Raw genomic sequence first — 26771 nt, forward strand, 5'->3', positions numbered from 1 at the left:
TGCAGGGCCATGCATGGCGATGCAGGGCTGAGCGGCGCAGGGCTGAGCGGCGCAGGGTAGAGCACCGCAGGGCAGGGTACCGCAGGGCAAGGCGGTGTTTGGTGGGACGACCGTAGGGTGGCGTGATAGTAGGGTAGCAAGAGAAGAGAACAGCCGGCATCCTAAGGGATTCATGACAAAGGCATAGTATTACTTGCACGTAGCGACCCGAGCGCCACCTGCAACGACCAAAACAGCACATACAACGCGCGCTATGTACAGCAAGGATATCTCCTGGTATTACTCCTCCCCCGACACGCGGACTAACCCCCGGCGTTCATCCACCTACAACATCCACACCGCACACCCCGCAACCACCCCCAGCACACCCGACACCACCGTCCTGCCCGCCGCGCCCGTGAACTGCGGCGCCATGCTGCCCGTCGCCGTGGCGTTGCCCGCCGGCGGCCCGTAGCCCGGCATCGTCACGATGGACGGCTTGGTGCCGTTGCCGGCCGCGCAGCTGGGCACCGGTGCGTTGCTGCGGGTCACCATCACGTCGGCGGCGGGGCCCGTGGGGCAGCCGGCGTGCGCGGTGATGGTGGTGGTGATGGAGGGGGATTGGCTGGGGGAGGTTAGGGGGGGTTGAGCAAGGGTATTGGGGGGACTTACGCGGTGACGCCTGCAGCGAGGACGGCGGCGGCGATGATGGAGAGGGACTTCATGGTGGGAGAAAGGGAGGCTTGTTGAGATGGTGGTTTAAGATGATGGTCTGAGATGGTGTGTAACGAGAGACTTGAGACTGAGACTGAGATGTCGACGAGCGCTTTCAGAAAACGAACAAGAGGCGGACTTGTAATATACCACAACGCCCCTTCTCAAACTCTACCTGGTCACAAGAATGCCCAGGTCGACCCAAAGCATCCACTCGCCATCTCGCCGCAAGATTCGAACACAAGTCATGGCCCGCTGCGTTCAAACAAGGCCGTCCATCTCCGGCACCTCGCCCTCCCGCCAGCCATCCCGTGCGACCACACCAGCTTTGCAAATCATTGCGCTCGCGAGCTGCGATGCCCAAGGCAAGTGCCGCCAGTAGTACAACTTCGCTCGGAACCCTCACGTTCCACGCAGCCCGTCAGTCCGCAAGCAGCCTAGCATTCCGCGCCAGCCCCGATTCAAAACAGCCGCCCAATCACACGCCGCGTGCTCCTGGCCTAGTCCCCGACGTCACTGCACAGGCGTCTACACTTTTTTGCTCGGAAGCGAGGGTTCCGGCGCTGGGGACGCGGTTTTGCGGGGGACGGCTCACAGACTTGAGGGTTGCCTGCTTTGGGGCGGACGATGCTGGGCTGTGCCCGATTGGGCGCTGGGGCATTACAAATTCCTCTTTTGGGAGCAGCGGCCTAGCTACGTAGGACTTGGGCTGAATGCAGCGCGATGCTCGAAATTTCTGGGCTGCGCCGGATGGGAGCTGTACCGCGATGCTGTAGGTCGTTGCCTGTAGTGGTAAGGGGCGGGGTGGACATGACGACGGGCGCGAAGGAGAAGTCGCCGTGCAGTTGAGGGTGAGGATTGTGGTATAAGTAAGGCTGCGTCCTTGTTGATGCTGATATCATCCCAACTCACATCTCCTCCACCTTCCCCTTCACACCCCATCTTCCATCCCCCATACTTCCATTACAATGAAGACCAACTTCGCCATTGCTGCCCTGGCCGCCGCCGCCTCTGCCGCGCCCACCAAGCGCGCCGACGGCCCCACCGACGATGTCATCCTCAACTACGCCCTCACCCTCGAGCACCTCGAGAACACCTTCTACCGCCAGGGCCTCGCCAACTTCACCGAGGCCGACTTCTCCGCCGCCGGCTTCGACGCTGAGGTGTATGGCCGCATCAAGACCATCGCCTCGGACGAAGCAACCCACGTCTCTTTCCTGTCCGGCGCGCTGTCCGCCGCCGGCGCCGTCCCCGTCAAGGAGTGCACCTACGCCTTTGGGGTCACCTCCGTGCAGTCGTTCCTGGCGACCGCGTCGGTGCTCGAGGGCGTCGGCGTTAGCGCGTACCTCGGCGCCGCCGCAGACATCATGTCCAAGACGTACCTGACGGCCGCGGGCTCGATCCTGACCGTCGAGGCGCGCCACAGCGCGTACATCCGCAACACGATCAAGCAGGCGCCGTTCGCGCAGCCGTTCGACGCCCCGCTGTCCTACAACGAGGTGTACACGCTCGCCGCGGGCTTCATCACTGGCTGCCCCGCCGAGAACCCCGCGCTGCCCGTCAAGGCGTTCCCCAGCCTGTCGGCGTCCAGCAGCGACATGATGATCAAGAGCGGATCCACTGTGCTGCTCGGCACCACCGGGTACAAGGTCGAGGGCACCGTGTACGCGGCGTTCATCGCTGTCACCGGGCCGACCTTCGTCGAGGCTAAGTCGGTCGACGGCGGGTATGAGGTTGTTGTCCCCGAGGGCTTTGCCGGGCAGAGCTACGTTGTGCTGACGAGCTGCAACACTGCGGCGACTGACGACACGATTCTTGCCGGACCCGCGATTGTCGAGATCTCCTCGTAGAGAGGGGTGGTTGAGCGGTGGGCGCGGTGTATATATCTAGGCCGTCGTACTTACTTAATGTTTGATATCTAAATCGATACGTTTTTTCCAACTGCGTTGTTGACTGCGTGCTCCGTGTGTTCGTGGGCCTCGTTTGACAATCTCGCAGACATGCTCGGGCTCCATCGCCTTGTGCTTACGGAATACGCTGATCCGCCCCTACGTCAGCATGGCGACTCACCACCCCCCTTCACTCACACACACATACTCAAATACTCGCACGCACCTCTACTTGCTAGCTCTTTACAGCGACCGCACGCAACCAAAGCACCAGACTCTCCCACAGCAAGTAGCGCGGGGCGCTCGAGCGGGGTACAAAGGCCAGAGCCCTGCACCCGTGGTACGTCTCGACTACTACCTCGACTCTAGGACCCGCTGTCGCGGAGCAGTCACGGCGTCATGGACCGCGTCAGTGGTATGGAGGAAGTGGTACGGAGGATCTGGGACTTGGGGCAGACAGAGAGGAAGAACCTTGGGGTCGCTGGAGATGGTCGGGCACTGGTACCCGAGGTGTCGGGGCGCTGACGGCGGGGCGTGCCGCGTGGTGTACCGGTGCAGGGGTCGCGTTTCAGGTGACGTTGTGCTTTGCGGTGGCTCTGCGTGGCGGTGATTGCGGGGGACCATATTGCTCGTGGCATGTAGCACACACCATGTGTTGTCTTGTGCAGCCAGAACCTCAAGGCATGGCGGGCTTGCGAAGTGCCTGGGTAGTGCATCGAGTGAGGTCTCGAAACGCCGGCCAATCATGCGCTGGCGATCGCCCCACTCACCCACATATCTTTACGTTCCTCTCAACTACACCAACTCACAAACACAAACATGATCTTGCATTTCGACGCGCTGCCTGACCTCAGGCTGCCAGACTACCCGAATGTTCCCCTTAAACTAGACGGCCACCCGCTCAGCATCTACAAGGAAAACTCTTTCAACACGGGCATTTCCACGCCGCCATCAGTCCCGCACGGCATAGCCACCGTGCTGTACCGCTGGAGCCCCGCCGCCCTGCAAGCCTTCCTGGACCTGGATGCCTGGTTCAGCCTGACATGGACGTGCACGGTGCCTGGGCCCACGCCCGACGCCGCAGCGAAGAAGCTAGAGATCGGCCGCGTGGGGAACCAAGTCACGTTCGGCACGCTCGACGCCGCGGGCGAGAACTGGGCCGTCATGCTGACGTACAACGTCGCTCTGCATTCTAACGACAGCGTTGTGCGCGGCGCCTGGGTGCCGAATACGCGCGAGAGCATGCTGGGCGAGCGCGACGTCAAGGCCGCGGAGCTGGTTGATAGGCTCGGCGAGCGCTGGGTCCAGGATGCAATCAAGAGTAGGTGCTGGGACGCGGCAAAGGGGGTCAAGCACTCGTTCCATGTCGAGTATGCGCCGATGGACATCTTCGGCGACGGGATTGCGATGGCGCCGCTGCTGCTGTATGCAGCACTCGATCTGAGCAAGTGCACGGCGTGTGGCGCGGCGGGTGCGGCGAAGCCGCTGGACCGCTGTGGGAGGTGCGGCACTGCGGCGTACTGCTCGGCGGAGTGTCAGAGGGGGGACTGGAGGGTGCACAGGTGGGTGTGCACGATGAGTGGGGAGGATCGCGGGATGGCGCTCAAGGTAGCGGAGAAGGGGGGGCTGTACAAGTGGGATACGGAGCGGACGATGGTGGCGCAGGGGGAAGAGGTGGAGAGCGAGAATCCGTTCTTCGAGACGGTGCAGTTGAAGCGCGAGCGAGACTAGACTTCACAGAGGCCCCCGACATCCGATCGGCGAGACGCCGATGCTGAGCTATACTACCCCGCAAGCCTCCAGGCGTAGAATTCTGGGGAACATGCTCCAACTAACGATCTCCAGCCGCTGCGGGGAGAAGTGTGGCGACGTTCACTAGATGCGCGATCCACGGCGATATACGAAGTCAAAAACCGACTGCCGCTATTCGGGCCGCGGGATCTGCCTACCACAACAACACCCAACAAGGTTTTATTGCGGAGATTGTGCGCTCGAGTGTACCACCCGCGCATCGAAACACTATGCCCAACGCAATGCAGGGTACCAGATGTGCTCAGTGCAGAACCCAAGCAGGTGAATCGCAATACAAGATCTGCAGCGACACAAATAGGCACAACTGCAGCAAGCGATTGTGCAAGTCGGTTTATGATCGGTGCTTGTGCTATGTTCAGAAACGTCGGCTTATGTTGGTGCTACCTGTCAGCCTCCATTCGGATGCGGCGGCGGGGCGGGTGAGAACTCTAGAAAGGACCGATGCAAACAACGTATATAACCTAGAAGAGGGAGATCGCCAGATGTGCACATCAGGTAATTTCTTTCAAGATGTTGTCGTCTTTTCTCTCTGTGTTGCTGCTGGCGTTTTCTGTGGCCAGTACAGTGAATGCTTCCCGCCTCCATGTTCACGATGAGTCCTTTACGCCGGATTTCTATCTTCGCGTCACGTATGAAAATCATACTGTGGCATGCCAACACCGCATGTCGGTCCTGGTGAACGGCACGTCGCCAGGCCCGGAGCTTCGCCTTCCACCCGGCAAGACGAGCTGGGTGCGAGTCTGCAACGACATGGACGCGTACAACACTACGATGGTAGAAATCTCTCCATACATGTCGGTTATATTATTAACATCCCCAGCACTGGCACGGTCTCACCCAACGCACTGCTCCCTTCAGCGACGGCTCGCCAGTCACGCAGTGGCCCATTGCGCCACACCACTGCTTCGACTACGAGATTCACCCTGAGCTGGAAGACTCCGGGACCTACTTCTACCACTCACACGTCGGATTCCAGGCCATGACTGCATCGGGACCGCTGATTGTCGAAGATGCTGCAGCTCCTCCCTACGCGTACGATGAGGAACGCGTAATCTTTCTGCAGGATTACTACAACCAATCCGATCACGTCATCGAGCATGGGCTGACAGCCACACCGTTCGTGTGGAGCGGAGAGGTAAATGCAGTTCTTCTAAATGGAGTGGGTATTGCAAATAGCGCTGGCCGTGAGGGCTGTGCACTGCCAGTCATCGACGTCGAGCCCTGCAAGAAGTACAGGCTGCGATTCGTGGGAGCAACGGCGATCAGTATGGTCTCTTTTGGCATCGAGGGGCATGCAGATATGCATGTGATTGCCGCTGATGGACATTACACGAAGCCTTATCCTGTCGGGCACATGCAGATCACGTCCGGCCAGCGCTTTGACGTGCTCCTAACCACCAAGCCCACAGAGGAGATTAGTGGTGAGAATGGAAAGAGCGACTGGGCCATCCAATTCGAAACCAAAGACCGTCCTGCTACATACACCGGCTTCGGCGTCTTACGCTACTCGAATGCAGCCCCGAGCATAACCAGCACCTCGCACATCACCCCCCTGCAGCTTCCCAACAACACCTACGACTTCCTCGAATACGCCCTCGAGCCCCTCGTCCCCAACGCCTTTCCCCTCGCCTCTGAAGTAACCCGCCGCGTCCACATCACCAACCAGCAACTGCAGCAATCCACCATCATCTGGCAACTCGAGGGGCTCAACTGGACCGAAGACAAATCCTACGCCGCGCCCCCCTACCTCGTAGACATCTACAAGAACGGCCCCGCCGCGATGCCGAACTACACCGCGGCCCTCGCCAACGGCGGCTGGGACCCGCTCTCGCTCGCCTGGCCCGCCAAACTCGGCGAAGTCCTCGAGATCGTGCTCGAAAACACGGGATCCTCTGTGAATGCAAACGGCGGCGTCGACTACCACCCGTTCCACCTGCACGGCGCGCACTACTACGACTGCGGCGCCGGCAACGGCACATACGACGCAGCCGCCAACGAAGCGCGGCTCGCAAACTACAGTCCTGTGCTCAGAGACACGACGAACCTGTACCGCTACGCGGCCAAGACCGCGTCCGAAGAGCCCTCGGGCTGGCGCTGCTGGCGCTTGCGCGTCACAGAGCCCGGGTGCTGGATGCTGCACTGCCATGTCCTGCAGCACATGATCATGGGGATGCAGAGCGTGTGGGTCATGGGCGAGTGGGAGGAGATCGCACGCATTCCGTATTCGGGGGCCGCGGGGTATTTGGAGTTTGGTGGGACGGCGGTGGGGGGCCAGGATATTACGCCTGTGGTGTGGCATGAGTGGGACGATGGGGAGGAGGAGGAGGGTGGGGAGTAGGGCAGAGTGCGGCGAGTGACCAAGTGTAGCGCGTGTGTACAATCGGACTGGTTAACTGCTACGATGTTTGTAGGCTGTTTGTAGGCTTAATAAGTAAGGTTTCCGAGTAGCGAAAGCGTGGCGCGCAGCGTTGTCGTGCTTGGATTCGCAGTGTGCGCGTTCTGAGTACGCTGCCCACGACTCAGACTGGCTTCGAAAACGCATCTCAAATTTCAATTCACACGCACAAGCACTTCCCAAAAACACCGTTGGCCACAGAGGCCAGTCTTGTTGGGACAGTGACGTCGCACCAGAAGGGGTCGATGAGGCTTGAGCGACACGAGCGAGCAGTGTGCGAGCAGACGTCAACCTAAAGGCACTATAAGTTCTGGGGGTAATCCTATGTTTTCTTCTGTAATTGTTGCGTGAGGACTATCCAGAGGCTGGCGCAGTTCAGCTCATTCTGCTTTCACGTTATGGGAAGGGTAGGTGGTGTTGCAAGGTCCGTGCTGGTATGGTTGATATGAGGAGTGGAGTGTTTGTGGGTTTTGTGCAGTGGGAATAGCGGGGGTGAGGCGTGGCTGATGCGTGGATGGAGCGGTGCTACCAGGGGTCTGTTTCGGTGAAGGAGAAGAGAAGGTATGAATTTGATTAGAAAAGGATTACACATGCTCATCTACCTATCATGAAAAGATGTTAGACTGGTAGGTACCGCCAACCACGACGGGCAACGGTGTCTATAATTAAGCAAGCACTGAAAGGCCACAAAAGCGTTGCCCCTAGTATCTAGTGCAAGTGTCTATCTCGATCAAGCGCCTACGTCGACTCGGAATCAGTCCTCCTCTTACCACCCCGGAACGCCGCGAATGGCGGGAAGAAGAAGCCCGGATGGCACACGGTAAGGCCAGTGCACGCAATACCAATCATCCTACTATTGTCAGCAACGCGAACCCCAAAGACACTTCGAGAAAGATAGGGTGACTCACATGCCATCGAGCAGCAAAAACTCCTTCTCGTTGCGCATCAGCGGGTTACCCCAACCGCCCGCCATCTCCGGCAACCGGTAGATGCAGCGGATAAGCACGGTGGCGTACGCCAAACACACAACAGCAGCGAACAGCTTGATCTTCCCGAGCGACACGGTACCCTGGTCTTTGCCGAGCTGGTACGCGCTCTTCTCGTGCACCTGGCCCTTCACAGCTCTGCCCTTGCGGTAGTTCCAGATGTACACCAGCACAAGCACCCCACACCCCGCCATGGTGGCGACCTGGAACGCGATACCCGCGATGATGAGGTTGTTGCCCGCGTTGAGCAGCTTGATGTTGGTGTTCCCGCCGGACGCGGCGATGCCGCCGCCGCACGCCTGCAGCACGATCGACCCAATGTCGCAGCCGATGAAGACCCAGGGGTACAGGCGCGGTTTGAGCGGCGAATACTGCGGGCCGCAGTACAGCACAAAGTGCTTGAGGGTGAGGTAGATGGCGGCGGCGATCAGCGAGGGGCCCAGGATCAAGCAGACGATTTGCAGGCGGAAGCCGGAGTCGCTCCACGGGTTGCCGTTCATGAGGATGCGGCCGCCGTAGCCGGCGGTTTCAAGCAGTGTTCCTCCGGCCAGTGCGATGGTGTAGGTCCATGTTTTTGTCCAGATGCCGACAACTAGGGAGCTCAGGCAGCAGAGGGCGAAGAGGGCAAGGAGGAAGGCGTTGACGCTTAGGATGGGGTAGTAGCCGTATGTTGATGCGATGGCAGGGCACTGAGGTGTGACTTCGGTGCACTGCCTGAAGTTTCCACGAGGTCTATCTTCTGCTGCAAGGGCAAGGGCTGTAAGACCGGCCAGTATGGCGAGTGTAGAGAGACGTGTGGAGACCATCGTGGCGATTGGTCGCGATCAAGATGGACAGGGTCGCAGTCAAGATGGACCGGGGTCGCGGATCCTGGGATGAGATGGAAGTGACAGGCTCTGTAAATAGCGAAACCCGGAAACCGTCCTGGGGCAGCACTGCTTTTCAATCCTACACTATGATGAATCGTAGGCACCCGTCTTTCATCCGCTTGGGTTGGTCCTTGCCGCGTTGGCCGTATCGGTTAGAGAAGAGCTCGTTCTCGCTCGCAGCGCATTCTGATTGGTGCGCAAACCTATCTGACTGCGTCGCTTGCAACAAAAACGGCTTGGCTCGTATCCACCTAGACCGCGGAGTGCTGACAGTGTCATGTCGGAAACTATCCCTGGCATATTTGCGACGAGCAACGACTTTGCCCGACCATCGGGCGTTGTTGTAAGAAAGATGTCAACGGCTATGGCGTTAACGGCCGCCTCCCAATGAGCGACAGTGACGTGACGGTTCCAGCGGTGTGGCGGCGCCTTCAACCGCCGGATCGTTCTTGCTCCGATCGGGTCTCCCAAGATCCAGGTAACAACATTAGACCGACTTCTCGAACGCTTACTGCCAAGATACAGTGCGCGATAATACCGGAAGATGGTGCTGCCGCAATGGGAGTCTAGACAAGCTCTGGAAAAGCGGGAGCTCTGCGCGTGTTAGCGTGCACCCCTGATTGGATCTGCACTACAGAATTAGGTGTGGAATCCTTTGCCGGCTACACGAACATACAACGACCGCATTTACAGAATGCCTCAAGCATACTTCTATGTATCAGAGGTCTAGCGATGTTAGAGGATGCGACGGCGATGTACCCGACTGCCACGAGACATCACGTGGGCCTGGTTTGGTTTGCCGTTCTCGGATGCGGGGTCTCGCAACTAGCAGTAGAGATAACACCAAGATTGAGCATTGCAGTCCTTGCCGCTCCCTTATACAGCACGCCCCCGGAAAGCCCTTCCTTTTCGCTACAGGCTTTGCCTTTACCACCTAATCGTTATGGTACCTTCACCAACCGAGGTCGAGTACGAACAACAACCGCGTCGGACAAGCTTACCGAAGGTACCCGGCCGTGCTGAAGACTCGAGGCACAAGTTCTCGAAGAGTCGCAATGGCATGTTCGTCTTCGTCTGTTCTTTGAAAGCCGAGTTTGCGCTTTAGTTGCCACACCAACAACAACTGACTCCTTGATGTTACAGGATGCGTGACGTGCAAGTCCCGGAGGGTGAAGTGCGACGAGACGAAGCCAGCATGTAATCAATGTGCGCGTCGCCGCATAGAATGCGGTGGCTACAGGATGGATGTCAGGTTTAAAACCGCAAGAGAGCCGAAGAAGAACAGCGCTATCGTCAAGAGTCCAAGACAGTACACATTTCCAGCGAGCCGACCGAGGACAGCCAGTGGGGGATCTAGGAAGTCACAGATTGGCGATATCGCCGCCATACCCATCATTGACCCTGGTGGTGCAGATGAGTTTCAACTTCAGACAGCATCCGGTCCATCGCATTCCGAGGGCATGATGGACCTCACCTTTCTTGATCCTGAGATGCTGACATCTCGGAGCCTGCCGACTCCCCAGTCTTTGGAGCTGCTAGAGGTCGGTCTTCACACCTCACCACCGTTCTTACAACCCGATAATGTTCTGAATCCGGATTTCCCATTACAAGACCTTGGCCAACTCTCGGCTGAAGTCAACGCGCAATCATACACACATGACTACGGGCCTCCGTTTTGGAACATCAACTACTTTCTGGAGGACTATGTCAACTCGTTATCTACAACACCGATCATGCCAGCGGAACTGGGGCTTTCTCTCGGCGAATCTGTCGAGGATGACGCAGTAAATCCTCAAGTTTCAGCGAATGAGAGAGAAAAGATAGACATGCTGTTCCTCAAGACCACATGTCACAACCTGTCAATTGAAGAAGACTCTGAGAAGAATCCCTGGAAGACTGTCATTTGGCCAATGGCACGGCAATATCCGGCGCTGTACCACGCTCTCGCAGCCTTGACCTGCTTCCATACCAGCAAGGCGCAGCCTCAGCTACGCACTGATGGCCAACGGCATCTGCACACTAGCGCGCACCTGCTCTCGGAGGGCATCAACAAGAGCGAGATTCCCTTGGACGCAGCACTGGCAGCAACACTAGCTTTGGGGTTCGCCGAAACCTGGGACAGCGAATCTGCAACCACTGGCATGACACACATTACGGGTGCAGGCATATTGTTGCAACAGATGCTGGAGAATCGGATTTCTGGTGCTTACACACAGCAAGAAGAAGCGCGCCTCGAGTTTCTGTACAACACCTGGACATACATGGATGTAATCGCCAGATTCACATGCCTAGACCTGTGCCCACCAGTCCCTGAGAGTCTGGTGGCTGCTACTGTCGGCCGTCTGGACTTCAGCACTTCGAAACTGGATCCTCTGATGGGGTACTGCACCTCGTTTTTCCCGATCATGAGACGCGTCGCAGATCTGTTGTGCAAGGTCAGGGTCAGGAACGCGTATCGCAACTCGCCCGCGATTATCTCACAGGCGCTCGAGCTGAAGCGCATCATTGAGGACTGGGCGCCACCCGTCGATCTCGAGACCGTCGAAGACCACTCGCAATTGATGACGGACGCCATCCAGACCGCTGAAGCCTACCGCTGGTCGACACTGAGTCTTCTCTACCAGACTGTTCCTGAACTTCCAAACCAGACCTCTTATGGGGAACTCGCGCAGAAAATCTTGGTCTACCTCGCAACCATCCCCCTCTCCTCGCCCACAATCATCGTCCACATTCTCCCCCTCATCATAGCCGGTAACGACTCCGTAGAAGCCGAGGACCGGGACTTCGTGCGCGACCGATGGAAAGCCATGTCCAAGCGGCTAGTGACCGGCATCGTGGAGCGAGCCCTAGAAATTACAGAAGAAGTCTGGAAACGCCGCGACGATTACTGGCACGCGCGTGGCCTGTCGCGCGCGCCTGAAGACCTCGTTCAGGGCGAGGCCATCAGCCCGACGCACAATGCAGCCTACGGGACTGCATCCGGGGACGGGTCGCCCAGCTCGGGAGGCTGTCCCGCTGTGGGTCCGGCGAGAATGCCGGTCCGCAAGGTCAATTCGTTTCCGATTTCTGCGGCGTTTAAGAAGGGTGTTGATACTATTACACGATCGGGTTCGATCGATTATACGGTGCGTGGGAATCTGCATTGGTTAGGGGTTATGAAAGACTGGCAGTGGCAGGGTAAGCGAAGTGTGAATTTTGTAGAGACATGGCTGACAATAGATGTAGTCCTTCTGGGGTGATTCCATGTACCTGACGGCGAGTGTGCACAGACATGAGGAGGTACGTCGTGAAGAGCACCACCTTCTGCTGCACACTTAGGTAGTATAGCTCTTCTCAGCTGCGTTGCCGGAAAGCAGGATGGTTATCATGAATGCAGACTTCCTCCAAACTAAGTCCACTCATATTTGAGTTTCAAATTGGCCTTGTCGAAGATGCTATAAGTACTACCACAAGTGTTTAATGGTAAGGCTGATGAGGCTGAACGGAGTATCCACCCTCACACGCTAGTAAAGCCCTTATCGATACCCCACTATGACGCCAACTCTTCTGCATAGTCAATGTTTCTTATATCCAATTATCAACAGATATAAAATCTGAGTTAGACAAGCACTACAACCTTTCATCTGCCTGGACACATCAATCACATTCCTCCTTCACCATGTCTCAATCTACACCTCTAGATGTCCATCTCCAATCCCTCATCTCAGGCCACCCCAACCGCACCGCTCTAGCCCAACAAGTAATCCCCTCGCTCCTTCAAACCCTCCCTAGCATCGCTCAAGCACTGCGATCCACATCTGTCTCGCTCGCCGGCAACGCCAACCACTTCGGCGACGACCAACTCAACGTCGATGTGCTCGCCGAAAACCTGATCCGCGATGCCATTGCAAAAGTACCCTCCATCACTACCGCCAGCAGCGAAGAAGACCCCATCGAAAAGCCCGCGTACCAAGGCACCCAGCAAAGCGAAGAACAGTACACCATCGCCTTCGACCCCCTAGACGGCAGCAGCATCATCGGCCCCAACTGGTCCGTCGGCACCATCATCGGCATCTGGGACGGCCGCAGCGCACTATCATCCTCCACGCCGCCGCGCACCAGCCTCGTCGCTTCGATCCTGGGCGTCCTGGGGCCGCGCACCACCGCCATCGTCGCCCTGCGCTTGCCGGACACACCCGGAACCGCCTTCGAAGTCCGCGTCTCGGACGACGGCGCTGTCGACGTCGTCCGCCCCAGCGTGACCCTCGACTCCGCGCCCAAGACGCGCTACTTCGCGCCCGCGAACTTGCGTGCTGCGGCCGAGGACCCGCGGTACTTGGCGCTCGTGAATCACTTTGTCAAGCAGAAGTACACGCTGCGGTACAGCGGCGGGCTGGTGCCGGACGTGGTGCATGCGTTTGTCAAGGGGCACGGGGTGTACATGTCGCCGGTGACGGGGCAGAGTCCGGCGAAGCTGCGGCGGCTGTACGAGGTTGCGCCGGTGGCGCTGGTGGTGGAGTGTGCGGGCGGGGCGGCGCTGGATGCGCGGGATGGGTCGCGGGTGTTGGATACGGCGGTGCGGGATACGGATGAGAGGGGCGGGTTGGTTTGTGGGACTGCGGCGGATGTGGAGTTTGTGCGGGCGGGGTTGTTGGGGCAGTAGACAGGAGTCACGAGTGGGATTGATGGAGCGTGTATTTACCCGTGCTTACTTCTTAGCACTACATCATCTACTTGCATTGCCAGGTTCGTTACCTAAGTGGAGGAAGTTCTCTGGGTGCGTGTGTTCGACATGTGTGGGAGAGAGTGGAAAGACGACGTGACCACACAACTGAACAATAACGAATGATTACGACGGTGCTTGGGAGACGTCGCAGTGAGTACTGAATTCGGTCAATTTTCATACGGAGAATTCCTTCAGTGAAGCTATATCTAACGATTTTTCGGTTCTTCCGTAGCAGATCAGCTGTATCGGCGTCATTTGCGCCTTGAAAAAAGGAAGAAGTTTCATGAACCGCCCAAAAATCGGGGTTCAATAGTTGCTAGGTCCTCTCTTTGAGCCTATGATTCCTCCAGAGCCAGTTCTAATGCACTTGCCACCATCGTGCCGTCAGTCCGGGTGCTTTGTTGATGAGAAAATGGTCTCCTTAATTGTCATCTGAACAGTCTGAGCCTTCATTGTGTACCACCAAATTCGCTGCAGCCGCAGTGGCTTTTCGAAAGTCCACCTGATGGTGATATTCTATCCAGGCCTGAGAAATGACCGGCATCCCAGTGGGGTATAGAGGGAATGTCCGGTAATCACTAAGAAGAACACAAAGCGAGTTCTGAATAGTGAAGTTATCTTCCTTCGACGTCCCTTGGATCTTGAAAGCACCTGCATAATCGAGTGCACCCCATCTCACTACCTCCAGGAAGTGTGGATCGTTGGATAGCCCTGAGTGATCGTCTTGCTCCAGAAGGTTGTTGACCTGAAGGACATGTATATTTGGCATCGTGGAGAGGATTTCGATGGACTCACGCCAAGTACCGAGGTGAATGCCGATACTATCGAGCTGCACTGCTCCGAGGGTTCGTTGGTGGGTGCGAAGTAACGCAGTAAAGCAGTCGTGATCCAAGATCATATCTCGGAGAGATATACGTCTGAGATCGGACCACGACAAGATACCAGTCAAACTGAGAGACTTCAGGAATCTGAATGGATAGTCATCATTGGTTACGCGGCCGAGACCCCATAGTTCGACGTCATGAATGTTGGTCGCAGTGTGTAAAAATCGTCCAACCCACCAGGGTTCAATGTGCCCATGAACTTTGATGGTCACGGCCCTCTTTTTGATAGCGTTTGTCCACGTCGCCGCGCTCAACTCCAGCGGGTTGAGCACTTTGGGATATGCCGGCCGTGCACTCAACACGACGTGAAGCCTAATCAATCCTTCGGGGTCCAGTTTAGTGAGCAGAGGCAGCACAATCCGAAACACCAGACTACAGCGTTCAAAATCATGATCAAGACCGAAACGAAAATTGAAACCCGACGATTTCTGTAAGCCAGCCAGTCCACAAGAGAGAGATGGTGGCGAATTCGCTTTAGATTTCAATTCTGAGTCCGAGCAAACGTTGATTCTGGTTAGATTCGGAAGAGCCTGAAGCACATCTTGCAATGTCCTCCGATATTGGCTTGATTTGGAATTGCCGTCATGGAGATCATTGTGTGCCTGGTCGCTGGGGGAGAGAGATTCGTTGCATGTCCACTTGCCACACAGAGTGACCTGCGTGACATACTTGGACAACCGTGGATGCTTTGCAATCTCCAGGAGGACCGAAAGACTCAAAAGGTGAATGATGGCTTCCAGGTGAGAAAAGAAGAATGGATCAAAGAAAGACATAGAATTTTGGTTGAGTGATCGACAGGCGCGTCGAACGTTAAGCAGGTCCTTGCCGTCGAGGTGAGAACAGATGCTACTAAGTAGCTCAGATGGCAGGTCGAGGATACGAAGTGGCCCAGTGTATTCTGCCGGAATGTCAGACATTGCGCCAGGCGCAGAAGGCTCTGTAGACATGTCGCCTGCCGCCGAAGGCTCTGCAGACATGCCTGCCTGTGAGAAGACTTTTCGACGTGATGGCAGTAGAGTGTTGAGCTGAAATTGTTGTTTCGATAGTGTGGGAATTGGAAGGGCGTGGAAGGTATTTGTATTTGCGGCTGCTGCTGCCAAGCCTCAAACGGTACTTTCACTTCACTTTTGTGACGTAACGACCCAGGGAAACTGTGAGGCAAAGGATAGAACGAATAAGGCTTGCGTATAAGCTGCGCTTATTGCAATGAATGAACGGCGAAACTTGCGGATTACTGTCACACTTTCGACCCTAGTGCCGGTGGGCAGGACATGTGGAGGACCTGGACGCATAAGCAAGCAGATTCTTAGTCTTCGACTCACACCTCTGGATAGCATTGAGGGGAAAAAGTCAAGACCGAAGGTCATGAACTTGCATACTCTACTGGATTCATGCGTGCGAAGAAACAGTGCTCGCCTAGGTTGCGGTCAGATATTTCCAGTGCCGGTCTACACCAAGACTGGACCTGATACCCCACCCCCACTGGTTGAAGATACAGCCTATTTAGACAAGAGTATTTCTCTGCATATCCACAACACCTAGCTCGAAGCCTTCCAGGCCAGTCTGCAATGAGGTTAGGAAAATGACCTAAAACGCTCGTACTCGTAAGGAAATTGCTTCATGAGTTCCAGAAGTGTAGGTCATACACGATTTTCCATATCAGTTAGAGTAGGAACTCACAAGTATAAGGCTGCCTTCACTGTTCCAGGCTATCTTAATATACGTAATCACGGCAAGCTAGGCATTGACCACGATGTCATTAGGAGACCTGACAAGACCGGAAATTGCCGAGGACACATCGCTGCGGTAACAACTCACTGCAGGAATAAGAGCTGATAAGCTGAAGCCAGGTATGGTGTCTCCTAGATGTGAATTTGTGAAGCAGCGATGTTGTCGAATGTTGGAGCGTCAGCAAGGGTATTTAGCATCAAAGTCGACAAAGGGTTGTAAAATTTCATCGACTTTCCTAATTGAACCAGGAACCTAGCGACACGTGTCTGTCCAATTCAAGAATGCCGATTGTAATACCGTAGTAACCTCGTCCGATCTGAAAGAAGCCCAGCGATGAATATCTACTCCGAGTCGTCTGCACCGCTGTCATCGCCCCCATCGTCGTCCGACGCGCCCTGGTCATCATCTTCATCATCGTCATCGGGGTTGTCGCTGGACTCGTCCCCATCGTCGTTGTTTTGCTCGCTCTCCTCATCGTCATCGCTGAACTCAATTTTCTGAACAGGTACTGGTCTAGCAGCAGCTCTCCGTCTTGGCCTGCCGCCAGTGTCTTCGGTCGTGCCCCATGAGGCTTCGCCTTGTTGGATTGCCTCGAGATCCTTCGCGAACTCGCGCTTCTCCTTGATCGCGGCCGCCTTCTCGTCAGAAAATCTGCCCTCCATTCCAACATCTGACAGCAGTCCCTTGAGGTGTCGGATCTTGTCTTTCGGTGTGTCGCATTTGGCGAGCTCCTTCGACCAGACCTTGCGAATGCCGCACTTGACAAGCCAGCTTTGAAGGCGCTTGATCTCGGCCTGGTCTGGATCGTCGGTCGCTTTACTCGCGGCCTTCGCTCTCGGTTTGGCCGGTTCCTTCTTCTTCGCAGCTGGTGCTTTCTTCTGCCGCTTGTTCTTAGCAGGCGAGTCGTCAAGCAGACTCGACAGCTCGCTCTCCGAGACATCGCCCTTGTCTGCCGGAACTGATGTCTTCTTCTTTGCTGGTGTTGTCACAGGCTCGGCGTCGCTGTCGTCTTCGTCTTCCACAACTGGCTTCGCCCTCTTTGAGGGTTTCTTTGGTGTCGTCTCCTCTTCTCCCGAATCCTCCACCACATTCTTCGCTCTCCGAGCTGGCTTTGTCGCCGGTTCGCTCTCAGCCTCAGAGAGCTCCTCTGACAGCTCATCCTCAGAAGATGTGGTCTTCCTTCGCTTCTGCGGCTGTTTCTTAGGAGCTGCCGCCTTCCGTTTCGCGCCTTGCTTGTCTCCAGCTTTGGGTTCAGGTTTCTTCGCGGGCGCCTTGGGTTTCGAGACTTTTGGCGCGGGCTTTGACTTCACTGGCTCGGGCTCAGGTTCATCACCGCAGTATTTGTCCTACGATATTCTTAGACATGTTGCTTCTAAATCTGAACGTATGCACTCACGACTGCGCCTATGATTGCATCTTGGCTCCTTTGTTTCCAATCAGAGCTTTTCAGAAGACCCGCAGGAAGGCCAAGAGCTTCCTCTGCGCGTGTCCGCACGCGCTTGACAGTCAACTCATCGGCGTTGCCTGCTTTGTGCAGCGAAATGACAATGTCCTTGAGTTTTTCCAGAACAGCTGCTTCCGAAGGTTGCTCAGTATCAGACATTTTGCGCGTGACTGCAGCGACGTCGAGTGATGTTTGCCTTCGACGCGACTGACGCGCAGCAATGATGGTGGTTAGCGCCCATCTGCTCGGGAGCTTAAGGCAGGAACGCCCAACAGCTTCACCCTAGCGCCGCGGGGATCGCCCAATTGCGTGCATCGCAAAGTGCGCGGCCACCACGCATAGCAGGGCCGAATGCCATTCCGCATTCACAATTCATGTACTTGTGCCCAATTTTTGCTTTGCCATGGGCCTGTGCAATAACCGTGGGCAAATAGAAAGCGCGGACTGGCTCATCTGGCCCGCCTCACCGCCCCATGTGAGACTACTTGGCCTGGAGCCACAGCGGGGAGCTCGACCGACGTCACAGCTATTTGCGAGTTTGCGCTGCTGCATCAACAATCCGCAAAATAATCGTTGCCCCTCACCACTTACTGCAAGCCACTGAGCCTGAGCTTCTCCCAGATTAGGACACCTAGCCGTGTTTCCACCTCCGACTGTAGCGGGTTTTGCGCTCTGCCTTGGTTGTTCTTCTTCTGGCGAATCGTCGATTCTGCTGGAACCCACTTCCTGTATCGTGCGGGTCCTTGTTACAACCAAAATCATCCTTTCGTCACTCTCGCACCTCACGGAAATCTCTCTTTTTCCTGTGACCTGCATTCTTAAATCCTGCGATAGACAGTTGCCCAACATCTGTTTGCGCCGCGCTTCCGTTGACAGCTCGACATCGTGCGCGCCCTCTTGGTGAACGCACTTCCAATACTCCGCGCCCACTTACCTACACCCTACCTCACCTCGACCGCCATATATATCGTTTGCAAATATGTCGTCGGACACACCCACAAGACGGGCGAGCGAGAAGCAGAATGAGGGCCGTCTGCTCCTTGTCTCCAACCGTCTGCCTATCACCATCAAGCGTGCAGATGAGGGCAAGTACGAGATGTCGATGTCCTCCGGAGGACTGGTCAGTGGTTTGAGTGGACTCTCAAAGACGACCACCTTCCAGTGGTATGGTTGGCCTGGTCTGGAAGTCCCCGAGGACGAGGTCACACAACTCAAGGATCAGCTCAAGACCGAGTACGATGCCGTGCCCATTATGCTTGACGATGAGCTTGCAGACCGTCACTACAACGGATTCTCAAGTCAGTATATCTATATATAAGGCCTCTGGATTTACGAGACTGACCATACCTCGCAGACGCTATCATGTGGCCGCTCTTCCACTACCACCCCGGTGAGATCACATTCGACGAGTCGGCATGGGAGGGCTACACAGAGGCCAACCGCCTCTTCGCGAAAGCTGTTGCCAAGGATGTCCAGGATAACGATATGGTCTGGGTCCACGACTACCACCTCATGCTTATGCCTGCCATGCTGCGCGAGGAGATTGGTAACACAAAGAAGAACGTCAAGATTGGCTTCTTCCTACACACACCCTTCCCCTCTTCCGAGATCTACCGTATATTGCCAGTCCGTAACGAGATCCTGCTCGGCGTACTTCACTGTGACTTGATCGGCTTCCACACATACGATTACGCTCGTCACTTCCTCAGCAGTTGCTCGCGCATTCTGTAAGTCAGCACCTCAGAAGAACCCACCATGTGAACTAACAGAAGCAGGGGTCTTGCAACGACACCGAACGGTGTTGAGTTCCAGGGCAAGGTTGTCACCGTCGGCGCTTTCCCCATCGGCATTGATCCTGAGAAGTTTGACGAGGGCCTTCAAAAGCCCAAGGTCCAGGAGCGCATCGCAGCTCTCGAGAAGAAATTCCAGGGCGTCAAGCTCATCGTTGGTGTCGATCGCCTGGATTACATCAAGGGTGTACCTCAGAAGCTGCACGCTCTTGAGGTCTTCCTGACCGAGCACCCCGAATGGATTGGCAAGGTCGTCCTCGTACAAGTTGCAGTGCCCTCCCGACAAGATGTCGAAGAGTACCAAAACCTCCGCGCCGTTGTCAACGAGCTTGTCGGACGCATCAACGGCAAGTTCGGCACTATCGAGTTCATGCCCATTCACTTCATGCACAAGTCGGTCTCTTTCGACGAGCTCATCGCTCTTTACTCAGTCTCTGACGTCTGCCTTGTTTCCTCGACAAGAGATGGTATGAACCTGGTGTCCTACGAGTACATCGCCACGCAGGAGAAGCGCCACGGAGTCATGATCTTGTCCGAGTTCACCGGTGCCGCACAGAGTCTGAACGGCAGTCTGATCGTCAACCCCTGGAATACCGAGGAACTGGCCGACTCCATCCACGACGCCGTCACCATGGGCGACGAGCAGCGCAACCTCAACTACCAGAAGCTGTCCAAGTACGTCCGAAAGTACACCAGCGCCTGGTGGGGCGAGTCGTTCGTGAAGGAACTTAGGAGGATCTCCGAAACCGCCGACCGCAAAGTGCGCTTCAACACGCCGCAAACCGAGGCCCCCAACGCCGCGGCGCCCGCCGAGCAGGAATCCTCCGTCCCCGTAAAAGACACAGAGTCAGACCCCGCAGCTGCTGCGGAGGCGCAGCAGGAATTCAAACAGGAACTGCCCATCCGCACCAAGGAGGCCGAGTCGTGATCGTCATCTGCCGAGCCGGTTGTCCCTCCTTTGCATTAGACTGATATCCCTTGTCCCCTTTCACGACTGTTATGAAGTAGCATCTGCGAGCCCCGCGCGACGGAGTTATATGATCTCTTAGCTCAGGTCGAGCGCTGTCGCGGCTGGCTGGTTTCATCAATACTATACCCTCTTAGCTATCTGCCGTCTTTGGGATTCTGTGATGTGGAGAGTGATTCTGATGCGGACTTAGGGTGCACAAGTGTCGTGTTGTGATTTGCCTTAGTGCCCGATGTCAGTCAGTGGCTCAGGATATCGCAGACATCTTCAGCTAAATGCATATGGAGACTGATCCACTTCTAGGTTAACCGGCAACAAGCACAAGAAGCAGTGTTTCTTGATACATGTCACACGCGCAGTGATTGAAGTTGGAGGGGATATGGACACTTGTAAAGCTGTCGTGATAAACATTAGATGGAATCCTGAAATCAAGATTGGGAATGATCAGTGCATATCGTGAACCACAGCCAGACCATGAAATCGAGGAATGAGGTATTAACATAGTTGTGCGAGGTAGCCTAGCCCCCCATCCATGAACTCCAAGCCGCATCCAGGTATCCCGGACTTGCCAAAGTCATGCGTAAACCGTCCCCGAAATGATCATCATGTAGCGTCTCTTTTCGCACCCGTCGCGCGACCTGTCAGCCGTCTAATACCCAGTCGCACCAGGGGCCTTCTCGTCCTTCTTCAGGGCGAGCAGCAGTTCCCTGAAGCGCGCCTTCTCGCTGCCCGACGCTCCGCCCTTTGTGCCCTTGCCGCTCAGATCGACCAGCTTAGCAATGCGCTCCCAGCTTGTTCCTCCGGCAGTTGTGTCGTCGCGGTTGGCAAGGAACTCCTCGGCCTCTTTCCGTGTCTTGGCGATCTCCTTCTCCTTCTTGTTGTTGTAGTTCTCGTAGAAGTCGTCGATGTTCTGCTGGGCCTCTTGAATGGTCTTGGCCTTGCGCTCAGCGGACACCTCGTCACGGTGCTGGATCTGCAGGTCGCGGCGTTCGCGCCATTCGCGGATGACGTCGGGCTCTGGCGAGCTAGACCTTTGGGGTGTGAACGAGGGCGTGGGCTGGCCGGGGAGGAAGGGAAGCGAGGACCCTGTGAATGTGCCGCCTGGGGCCATGTGCTACTGCAGTCAGAATCGTGCTGCCTGAGGTATAGTGGTGGCCGAGGACCCTCCTCTAATGCTGCCAGCTGTCTTCACATGCCGAGCGCATCGAGTGTGGTTCTGCAGCGCGTGCTTACCTGGTTGGGTGTGTCGATCGCTGGGAAAGAGCTCTCAAAGCCGCTCATCTCCTGTGAATCGGCATTGGTCTGGCCGCCAAAGTCACCGCCAAGCAGGTCGTCGTCGCCGTCCTCGACTGTTGCCAGCTTGTCGTTCTCAGACGTAAACAGATCCGCATCGTCGCCGAGCATTGCGCGCTCACGGGAGAGGAAGTCGTCGCCGGCATCATCGCCGATAGCTTCGAAGTTGGTAGCATCGCCGCGGGCTTCGCTCTGACCTGTCGTGGTTTAGCATCATGGAGCTCGTCTTGGGTTAATAGTGGAGCCTACCAGCGTCGAACTCGTCTAATGAAGGGAAACGATCCGCCATGTTGAATGTGAGTATGCGATATGAAGGGGACGATGAAAGGTGGGGAAGACAGCAATTGATTGTTTACGTCGCTGCCCGATAGTTGCGCTCACTGACCGCATAGGAGGAGACCCTTGGCGTTTGGCAGTCGCGGAGGCCCGGACACGTATCGCCGAACATGTCGTTAGCGCCCGCAGCTTCACCTCCAGCTTCCATCAAATCCATCCTCTACACGTCATCAAGGTCTTTGTGCAGCAAACACAGGCAGTTATTGCAGGCTGGAAAGGTGCACCTAAGCTCTTATTCGGCACACGCTATCATCAAAGCATCCTGTTCGTGAAGTTGCTCGCGTGAGCGCCTGTCTGCAGTAGTTATTGTTGTCAACGCGTGATACTTTCAGCATGGCCTTTACGGAGGACAGTCTGAAGGCGAAGCTGTCGTCGCTCAATGAGACACAAGATTCCATTTCCACAGTCGGCCAGTGGATCCTTTTTCACAGGTAAAGCATCCCCTCTATACAGACGTCTTAGTTGGGAATATGGCGTGAACAAGCAGTTCGCCTACTTGGATTGTGCACGCAAACTCGAACCGCATGACCGCCACTTGCGAACCCTTGCTAACCTATGGCTGTACAGACGACACGCCGAGCGCATTGCAGCAGTGTGGCTGCAGCGCATGAAGGAATCACCACCAAACAAGAAGCTGGTTCTCATCTACCTTGCCAATGGTAAGCTATCGAAAGCCAACAAGCTAGAGTAGTCAAGCTTATACTTGAACAGAAATCACTCAGACCTCAAAGATGCGCAAGAAAGAGGAGTTTCTCAGAGCCTACGAACCCATCATCGCCGAAGCCACAACAGTCGCCTACAAAGGGTCACCGCACGAGATCCAGAACAAGATCAGAAGAGTTGTGGAGGTCTGGAGACAGCGACAGATCTTCAACCAGGCCGCTCAACAGAGCATCGAGAAGGCCATGAACGACGTCGACTCGTCCAAATCTCTCGGTCGCAAACCTGCCCTCGGTGGAAGTCTGTTCTCGAGCTCTTCAGTGCCGGCCGAGCTCAAGCCAGTCGCTCCTTTGGCAACATCAGTTGAAAAGGCAGACCTCACAACAAAACCAACAGTTGCGACTGCGAACCAGGAATACGAAAAAGTCACCAACTCCAACTACACCATCCCCTCTGCGCCCGTCCACGCCGCCGGTCTATCAACCCTCGTCAAGAAACTCGCCGTAGCCGAAGGCGCAGTCGCAGAGAGCATCAAAGCCCGGCACGCCCTAATCGCGGGTCTGGAAACCCTCCTCGCAACCAACAAAGCCAAGCTCGACGCCGACACCGCCCAAGCCGCGGACCTCAAAACGCGCAAAGACGCCATCGAGTCCCGCAAGCGCCAGGTCGAAGACGCCATCCTGCAGGGCCTCTCCGCCATAGAAACAAACCGCATCTCCGCCGCGCCGCTCCCCGTCGCGTCCACCCCGCCCGCCGACCAGCACCGCCCCGACGTCGAGCAGTTCACGCCCCCGCCCATGGAGAGCTTCACGCCCGTCGGCTCGCCGCACGGCTTCGACCCCGTTCCGGATATCGGCGACGACGTGCTGCCCGAGCCGGTTGCGCATCCCGTGGTGCCTGAGACGGCGCCGGCGCCGGGCAATGCGTCGTCGCTGCCGGACTTTGCGACGACGCTGGGCGCACCCAATGTGGCGCAGGATCTGCTGCGGAGTCTGCAGCATGCGAGGCCTGGGTTCGATGGCGCGGGGTACGGGCAGCATGCGTATGAGGCGGGGGTCAAGAAGCGGAAGATGAGCAACCAGGTGGAGGACGAGTATGCGGCGTTTGCGGGCGATGGGGATATGGAGGGGATCGATAATTCGCTAGGGAATTTGATCTAGGGGTGAAGGATTGTGGAGCTACGACTGGGTTTGCGTCGTGATCGATGGGGGGCAAGCTGTTGCAAGTGTAAGAGGCGCAACACAGAATCGTTCTGAAGGGTACGAAGTTGTGTCGTACGTGCTTCGTAGATACCATTATCTTGATATTGTACAATGAACATCGATAGGAGACGCCATGCCTGTGCTAAAACCATGTCTTCGCGCATTCATCACCCGCGTCTACGCAGGGTCCCCTGTATCCGGGTCCGTCGTCGCCTCGACCTTGTCCCCCGGCATTTTCCTACTCCTCTCGATCTCCTCGAACGTCCGCTGGCCCTCCTCAGTCGTCGCATCAATCACGCCCTGCTCGACGCTCAGCATGCCGCCCTCGCCCAGCTTCTCCACAACCTCCTCAGCCTCGTCGACGCTCATCTTCGCCAGCACCTTGTTGATCTCGTCCAGCTTGCCCGTCTCCAGCGCGCGCTGCAGCCCCGGCGGGAACGTCTCGAAGATGCCGCGGGCCATGATTTCGATATCGCGCTCGCGCGGGTCCTCGGCGGTGGACGTCGCAGGAGGGACCTGGATGTTGATGGTGGTACCGGGGTCGACAGCGTGGAGCTGGATCTGCTCGACACCGGCGCCCTCGGGGTTCTCCTCGCGCTCCTTGAGGATCTCGGCTGCGCGAGTCTTGATGCGGTAGTAGGTCTGGTCGACGTCGTCGTTGAACATCTTGCTTGCTTGGTGGTCGCGGCTCTGGATGCGCTTGAAGAAGAGCTCGACGCCCTGGCGCCCGCCAAGTTGGCGGCAGTACTGCAAGAGCAGACCCTGGTGCACGCACTGGCGGGCGTGTTTAGGCTTACCGTCGAGCTCAGAGTTGAAGGCTTCGACGAGGAGGCCGTCGGTTTCGGACTCTTTGAGGATCTCCGAGTGCTGCATCAAAAACTGCAAGCAGGCGTACCAGTCGCCTACTTTGATCGCGCCAAACTTCTTTGCGAGTGGGGACGCTTCGATATCGTCGTCGCCAACAGCGGTGCCTTCTTCAATGTCCGCGTCTGCGCCAGAGTCGGCTGTGTCGGTGCGCGTGGCCTCGGGGCGCTTGGGTGCGTTAAGGAGCTCGACTGTTTCTGTTTTCGATGACGAGGCTGCGGCCTTCTTCTGATCCTCCTTCTTGACTGCCGAGTAGCTAAAGCCCTCAGTAAGATCGTCACTTGTAATGTGCCTCTTCTCCTCCTTCTCCAGCTCTGCCAGCTTCGCGAGTAGCTGCCTCTGAAGATCCTCGACTCGCCCCTTCTCCTTGTCTAGCCCTACAATGAATTGGTCGTATCGCGAATCTGTACTGCTGCTTGCGTCGATCTCCTTCTTTACAATGTCCACCATGCTCGCCATCATCTGCGGGTACGTAGGCTTGTCCTTGATGTGCTCGTGTACACCTTCTGGAGGTGGCGGTGGTGCGTTCTCCTTCATGTCCAACATACTCTCCATCATTGCCTGGAACACCAGCTGATCCTCGTTGGCGCCCTCTGCAAGCTTGTCCTTGTGCGACTTCAACGCTGTGAGCAGGCGGGCAATGCGTGCGGTAAGGCCATCGTTTATTATGCGCTCGTACTTCAGCGTCTTGATCTGGTGTTTTCTGTGGTCGCGCTCCTGGTGAATCTGAGCTTGCTTGGCGCGAATGAACGACTTCTTGTCGACATTTGGGTGCACTTCGATATCGCTGTCATCGGAGAGCTCGAGAGCGTCCTATGCATGTCAGTAAACATCGAAAGACAGGCTGACTTCCAGATACATACCCACTTGCTGTAGTTGATTACCATCCTGGAGTATCTACGGGACTTGGTGTGTGTGTTGCTATGTGGAGCTGATTGAGGCTGCAACAATGTTTGGAGGACTGCGCGGGGTGAGGTGGGATGTGAGATCAAGTGGGGCACTTCCGCGAGAAGCTTCGAGCCGCAGCACGATAGCTCCGTCACGATTCAGACCCACGCCTGCCATCAGTCGGCATCTCGATCATTCCTTGTTTGCAGGCATCATCCAGTGTTTCCTATCGTAGCCATCTCACATCCTGGATGATCGTCACGTATGACACAAGTGACAACCGTATTGACGAACGCAAGGCCGCCCGTGCTGACCAACACACATAAGAACATCACCCCTCCTTAAGTCTGATCCTGTTGTTTCCGCACCAGTTCGATTCAAGATGGACGTCTCTTGTGCCTGTGGCTCCTTCAGGTGCACCACACCTACTCCGGCTCCGTTGAGGCTTTTTCACTGTCACTGTATCGATTGTCGCAAGCAGTCCGCGAGCGCCTTCGGCACCTCTGCCGTCTTCCCGTTCTTCCGACTGCCGGAAAGCGAATTCGTCACTCACTATGATCAGTTGTGTGACAGTGGGCGAACAAAGCGATGCTTTTTCTGCAAAGCCTGTGGGAGTCGCATCATGCACATGCGTATCCTGGAGAAGGGAACTCCAGACGTGGTATCCATCAAGGCTGGCCTGATCGAAAACCTGAACTGGACTGGAGGGATTCACATTTTCTGCAGAAGCGCGGTTGTGCCAATTCCTGAGGGAGCAAGGAGGTTCGAGGCAGAGCCCACTGCGTAGTGATACAAAGCACACGCTGGAATCATCGCCAAGAGACCCTACCACGATCAATCCACCCTATCTCCATCGAAGTATCAGAATACCGAGACGACGTTTCTCGCAAGCATATTTGAGCGGATTTGCGTGCTTTCATCCACCTGCGCCACGAGCAGAACAACTTATATTACAACCCTCCCTCGCCCACCACGTCTCACTCAATCCATCTCTTCTCGGACCTAATTGTTAGTCCATGGAAACCCCTAGGCTTGTGACTCCCACCTTGGCTGAGACTTTATACAGTGCAATCAATCAAGCCCCGCACTCGCCGACGAGGTTGAATTGCGACCCGCATTTTCCCAGGTATCAGACAGCAGCATTGTATACTCGTGATCTATATCAATCACTGCTGTCATGGTCGGCACTCCGTCTAAGCACACGAGACAGCACCCAATATGAAGCCAATCTATTCTCCGGCAATGAACCCCGTCAACGGCACATAAGGTCACGTGGGATCTACGAGCTGATACATCTGCCAAGCGTTTGAAGCTAGCCACCAATGAGATGACCGGAAATGCCCCTTCCGCGATATAGGTTCTG

The 26771-nt window shown here is 56.2% G+C and overlaps 13 protein-coding genes across 13 annotated transcripts; 7 read left to right on the forward strand and 6 right to left on the reverse strand.

Annotated features, from left to right (window-relative positions):
- Window positions 1–324: 324 nt before the first annotated feature.
- Window positions 325–704, reverse strand: C7974DRAFT_407793 (uncharacterized protein; the record flags this gene model as incomplete). Its single annotated transcript, XM_046143268.1, has 2 exons — window positions 325–604; window positions 652–704. The coding sequence occupies 2 exons, from the start codon at window positions 702–704 to the stop codon at window positions 325–327; spliced, it is 333 nt and encodes a 110-aa protein (XP_046002835.1).
- An 804-nt stretch (window positions 705–1508) lies between these two features.
- Window positions 1509–2998, forward strand: C7974DRAFT_14201 (ferritin-like domain-containing protein). The gene is made up of 2 exons (XM_046135612.1): window positions 1509–2733; window positions 2785–2998. Exon 1 carries the CDS (start codon window positions 1662–1664, stop codon window positions 2541–2543), a length of 882 nt encoding a protein of 293 aa, XP_046002836.1. The 5' UTR covers window positions 1509–1661; the 3' UTR covers window positions 2544–2733; window positions 2785–2998.
- A 403-nt stretch (window positions 2999–3401) lies between these two features.
- C7974DRAFT_298947 (uncharacterized protein) lies at window positions 3402–4313 on the forward strand (the record flags this gene model as incomplete). Its single annotated transcript, XM_046137718.1, has 1 exon — window positions 3402–4313. One exon carries the CDS (start codon window positions 3402–3404, stop codon window positions 4311–4313), a length of 912 nt encoding a protein of 303 aa, XP_046002837.1.
- A 436-nt stretch (window positions 4314–4749) lies between these two features.
- Window positions 4750–6951, forward strand: C7974DRAFT_14204 (L-ascorbate oxidase-like protein). Its single transcript, XM_046135613.1, has 2 exons — window positions 4750–5168; window positions 5215–6951. The coding sequence occupies exons 1-2, from the start codon at window positions 4905–4907 to the stop codon at window positions 6730–6732; spliced, it is 1782 nt and encodes a 593-aa protein (XP_046002838.1). The 5' UTR covers window positions 4750–4904; the 3' UTR covers window positions 6733–6951.
- A 400-nt stretch (window positions 6952–7351) lies between these two features.
- Window positions 7352–8668, reverse strand: C7974DRAFT_14261 (RTA1 like protein-domain-containing protein). Its single transcript, XM_046135627.1, has 2 exons — window positions 7698–8668; window positions 7352–7639 (listed from the first exon to the last, which is right to left on the reverse strand). The coding sequence occupies exons 1-2, from the start codon at window positions 8579–8581 to the stop codon at window positions 7528–7530; spliced, it is 996 nt and encodes a 331-aa protein (XP_046002839.1). The 5' UTR covers window positions 8582–8668; the 3' UTR covers window positions 7352–7527.
- Window positions 8669–9266: 598 nt separating this feature from the next.
- Window positions 9267–12093, forward strand: C7974DRAFT_14272 (fungal-specific transcription factor domain-containing protein). Its single transcript, XM_046135630.1, has 3 exons — window positions 9267–9702; window positions 9788–11821; window positions 11870–12093. Exons 1-3 carry the CDS (start codon window positions 9588–9590, stop codon window positions 11881–11883), a joined length of 2163 nt encoding a protein of 720 aa, XP_046002840.1. The 5' UTR covers window positions 9267–9587; the 3' UTR covers window positions 11884–12093.
- Window positions 12094–12209: 116 nt separating this feature from the next.
- On the forward strand, window positions 12210–13638 carry C7974DRAFT_382893 (fructose-1,6-bisphosphatase class 1/Sedoheputulose-1,7-bisphosphatase). Its single transcript, XM_046140718.1, has one exon. The coding sequence runs from the start codon at window positions 12303–12305 to the stop codon at window positions 13284–13286; it is 984 nt and encodes a 327-aa protein (XP_046002841.1). The 5' UTR covers window positions 12210–12302; the 3' UTR covers window positions 13287–13638.
- A 132-nt stretch (window positions 13639–13770) lies between these two features.
- C7974DRAFT_467789 (uncharacterized protein) lies at window positions 13771–15210 on the reverse strand (the record flags this gene model as incomplete). The annotated part of the gene is made up of 1 exon (XM_046146369.1): window positions 13771–15210. One exon carries the CDS (start codon window positions 15208–15210, stop codon window positions 13771–13773), a length of 1440 nt encoding a protein of 479 aa, XP_046002842.1.
- Window positions 15211–15991: 781 nt separating this feature from the next.
- On the reverse strand, window positions 15992–17631 carry C7974DRAFT_419639 (uncharacterized protein). The gene is made up of 2 exons (XM_046144215.1): window positions 17361–17631; window positions 15992–17310 (listed from the first exon to the last, which is right to left on the reverse strand). Exons 1-2 carry the CDS (start codon window positions 17565–17567, stop codon window positions 16306–16308), a joined length of 1212 nt encoding a protein of 403 aa, XP_046002843.1. The 5' UTR covers window positions 17568–17631; the 3' UTR covers window positions 15992–16305.
- A 569-nt stretch (window positions 17632–18200) lies between these two features.
- Window positions 18201–20412, forward strand: C7974DRAFT_14295 (glycosyl transferase). Its single transcript, XM_046135636.1, has 3 exons — window positions 18201–18706; window positions 18763–19135; window positions 19184–20412. Exons 1-3 carry the CDS (start codon window positions 18388–18390, stop codon window positions 20124–20126), a joined length of 1635 nt encoding a protein of 544 aa, XP_046002844.1. The 5' UTR covers window positions 18201–18387; the 3' UTR covers window positions 20127–20412.
- Window positions 20413–20554: 142 nt separating this feature from the next.
- On the reverse strand, window positions 20555–21839 carry C7974DRAFT_325461 (clathrin light chain). The gene is made up of 3 exons (XM_046138969.1): window positions 21708–21839; window positions 21399–21655; window positions 20555–21279 (listed from the first exon to the last, which is right to left on the reverse strand). The coding sequence occupies exons 1-3, from the start codon at window positions 21745–21747 to the stop codon at window positions 20815–20817; spliced, it is 762 nt and encodes a 253-aa protein (XP_046002845.1). The 5' UTR covers window positions 21748–21839; the 3' UTR covers window positions 20555–20814.
- A 103-nt stretch (window positions 21840–21942) lies between these two features.
- C7974DRAFT_382897 (RNA polymerase II-binding domain-containing protein) lies at window positions 21943–23785 on the forward strand. The gene is made up of 3 exons (XM_046140719.1): window positions 21943–22225; window positions 22362–22453; window positions 22506–23785. Exons 1-3 carry the CDS (start codon window positions 22128–22130, stop codon window positions 23612–23614), a joined length of 1299 nt encoding a protein of 432 aa, XP_046002846.1. The 5' UTR covers window positions 21943–22127; the 3' UTR covers window positions 23615–23785.
- C7974DRAFT_14315 (uncharacterized protein) lies at window positions 23724–25598 on the reverse strand. The gene is made up of 2 exons (XM_046135639.1): window positions 25384–25598; window positions 23724–25333 (listed from the first exon to the last, which is right to left on the reverse strand). The coding sequence occupies exons 1-2, from the start codon at window positions 25405–25407 to the stop codon at window positions 23834–23836; spliced, it is 1524 nt and encodes a 507-aa protein (XP_046002847.1). The 5' UTR covers window positions 25408–25598; the 3' UTR covers window positions 23724–23833.
- Between the last annotated feature and the right edge of the window lie 1173 nt (window positions 25599–26771).

Source organism: Boeremia exigua, assembly GCF_020726555.1.
Source record: "Boeremia exigua strain MPI-SDFR-AT-0100 chromosome Unknown C7974scaffold_1, whole genome shotgun sequence".
Lineage (NCBI taxonomy): Eukaryota > Fungi > Ascomycota > Dothideomycetes > Pleosporales > Didymellaceae > Boeremia > Boeremia exigua.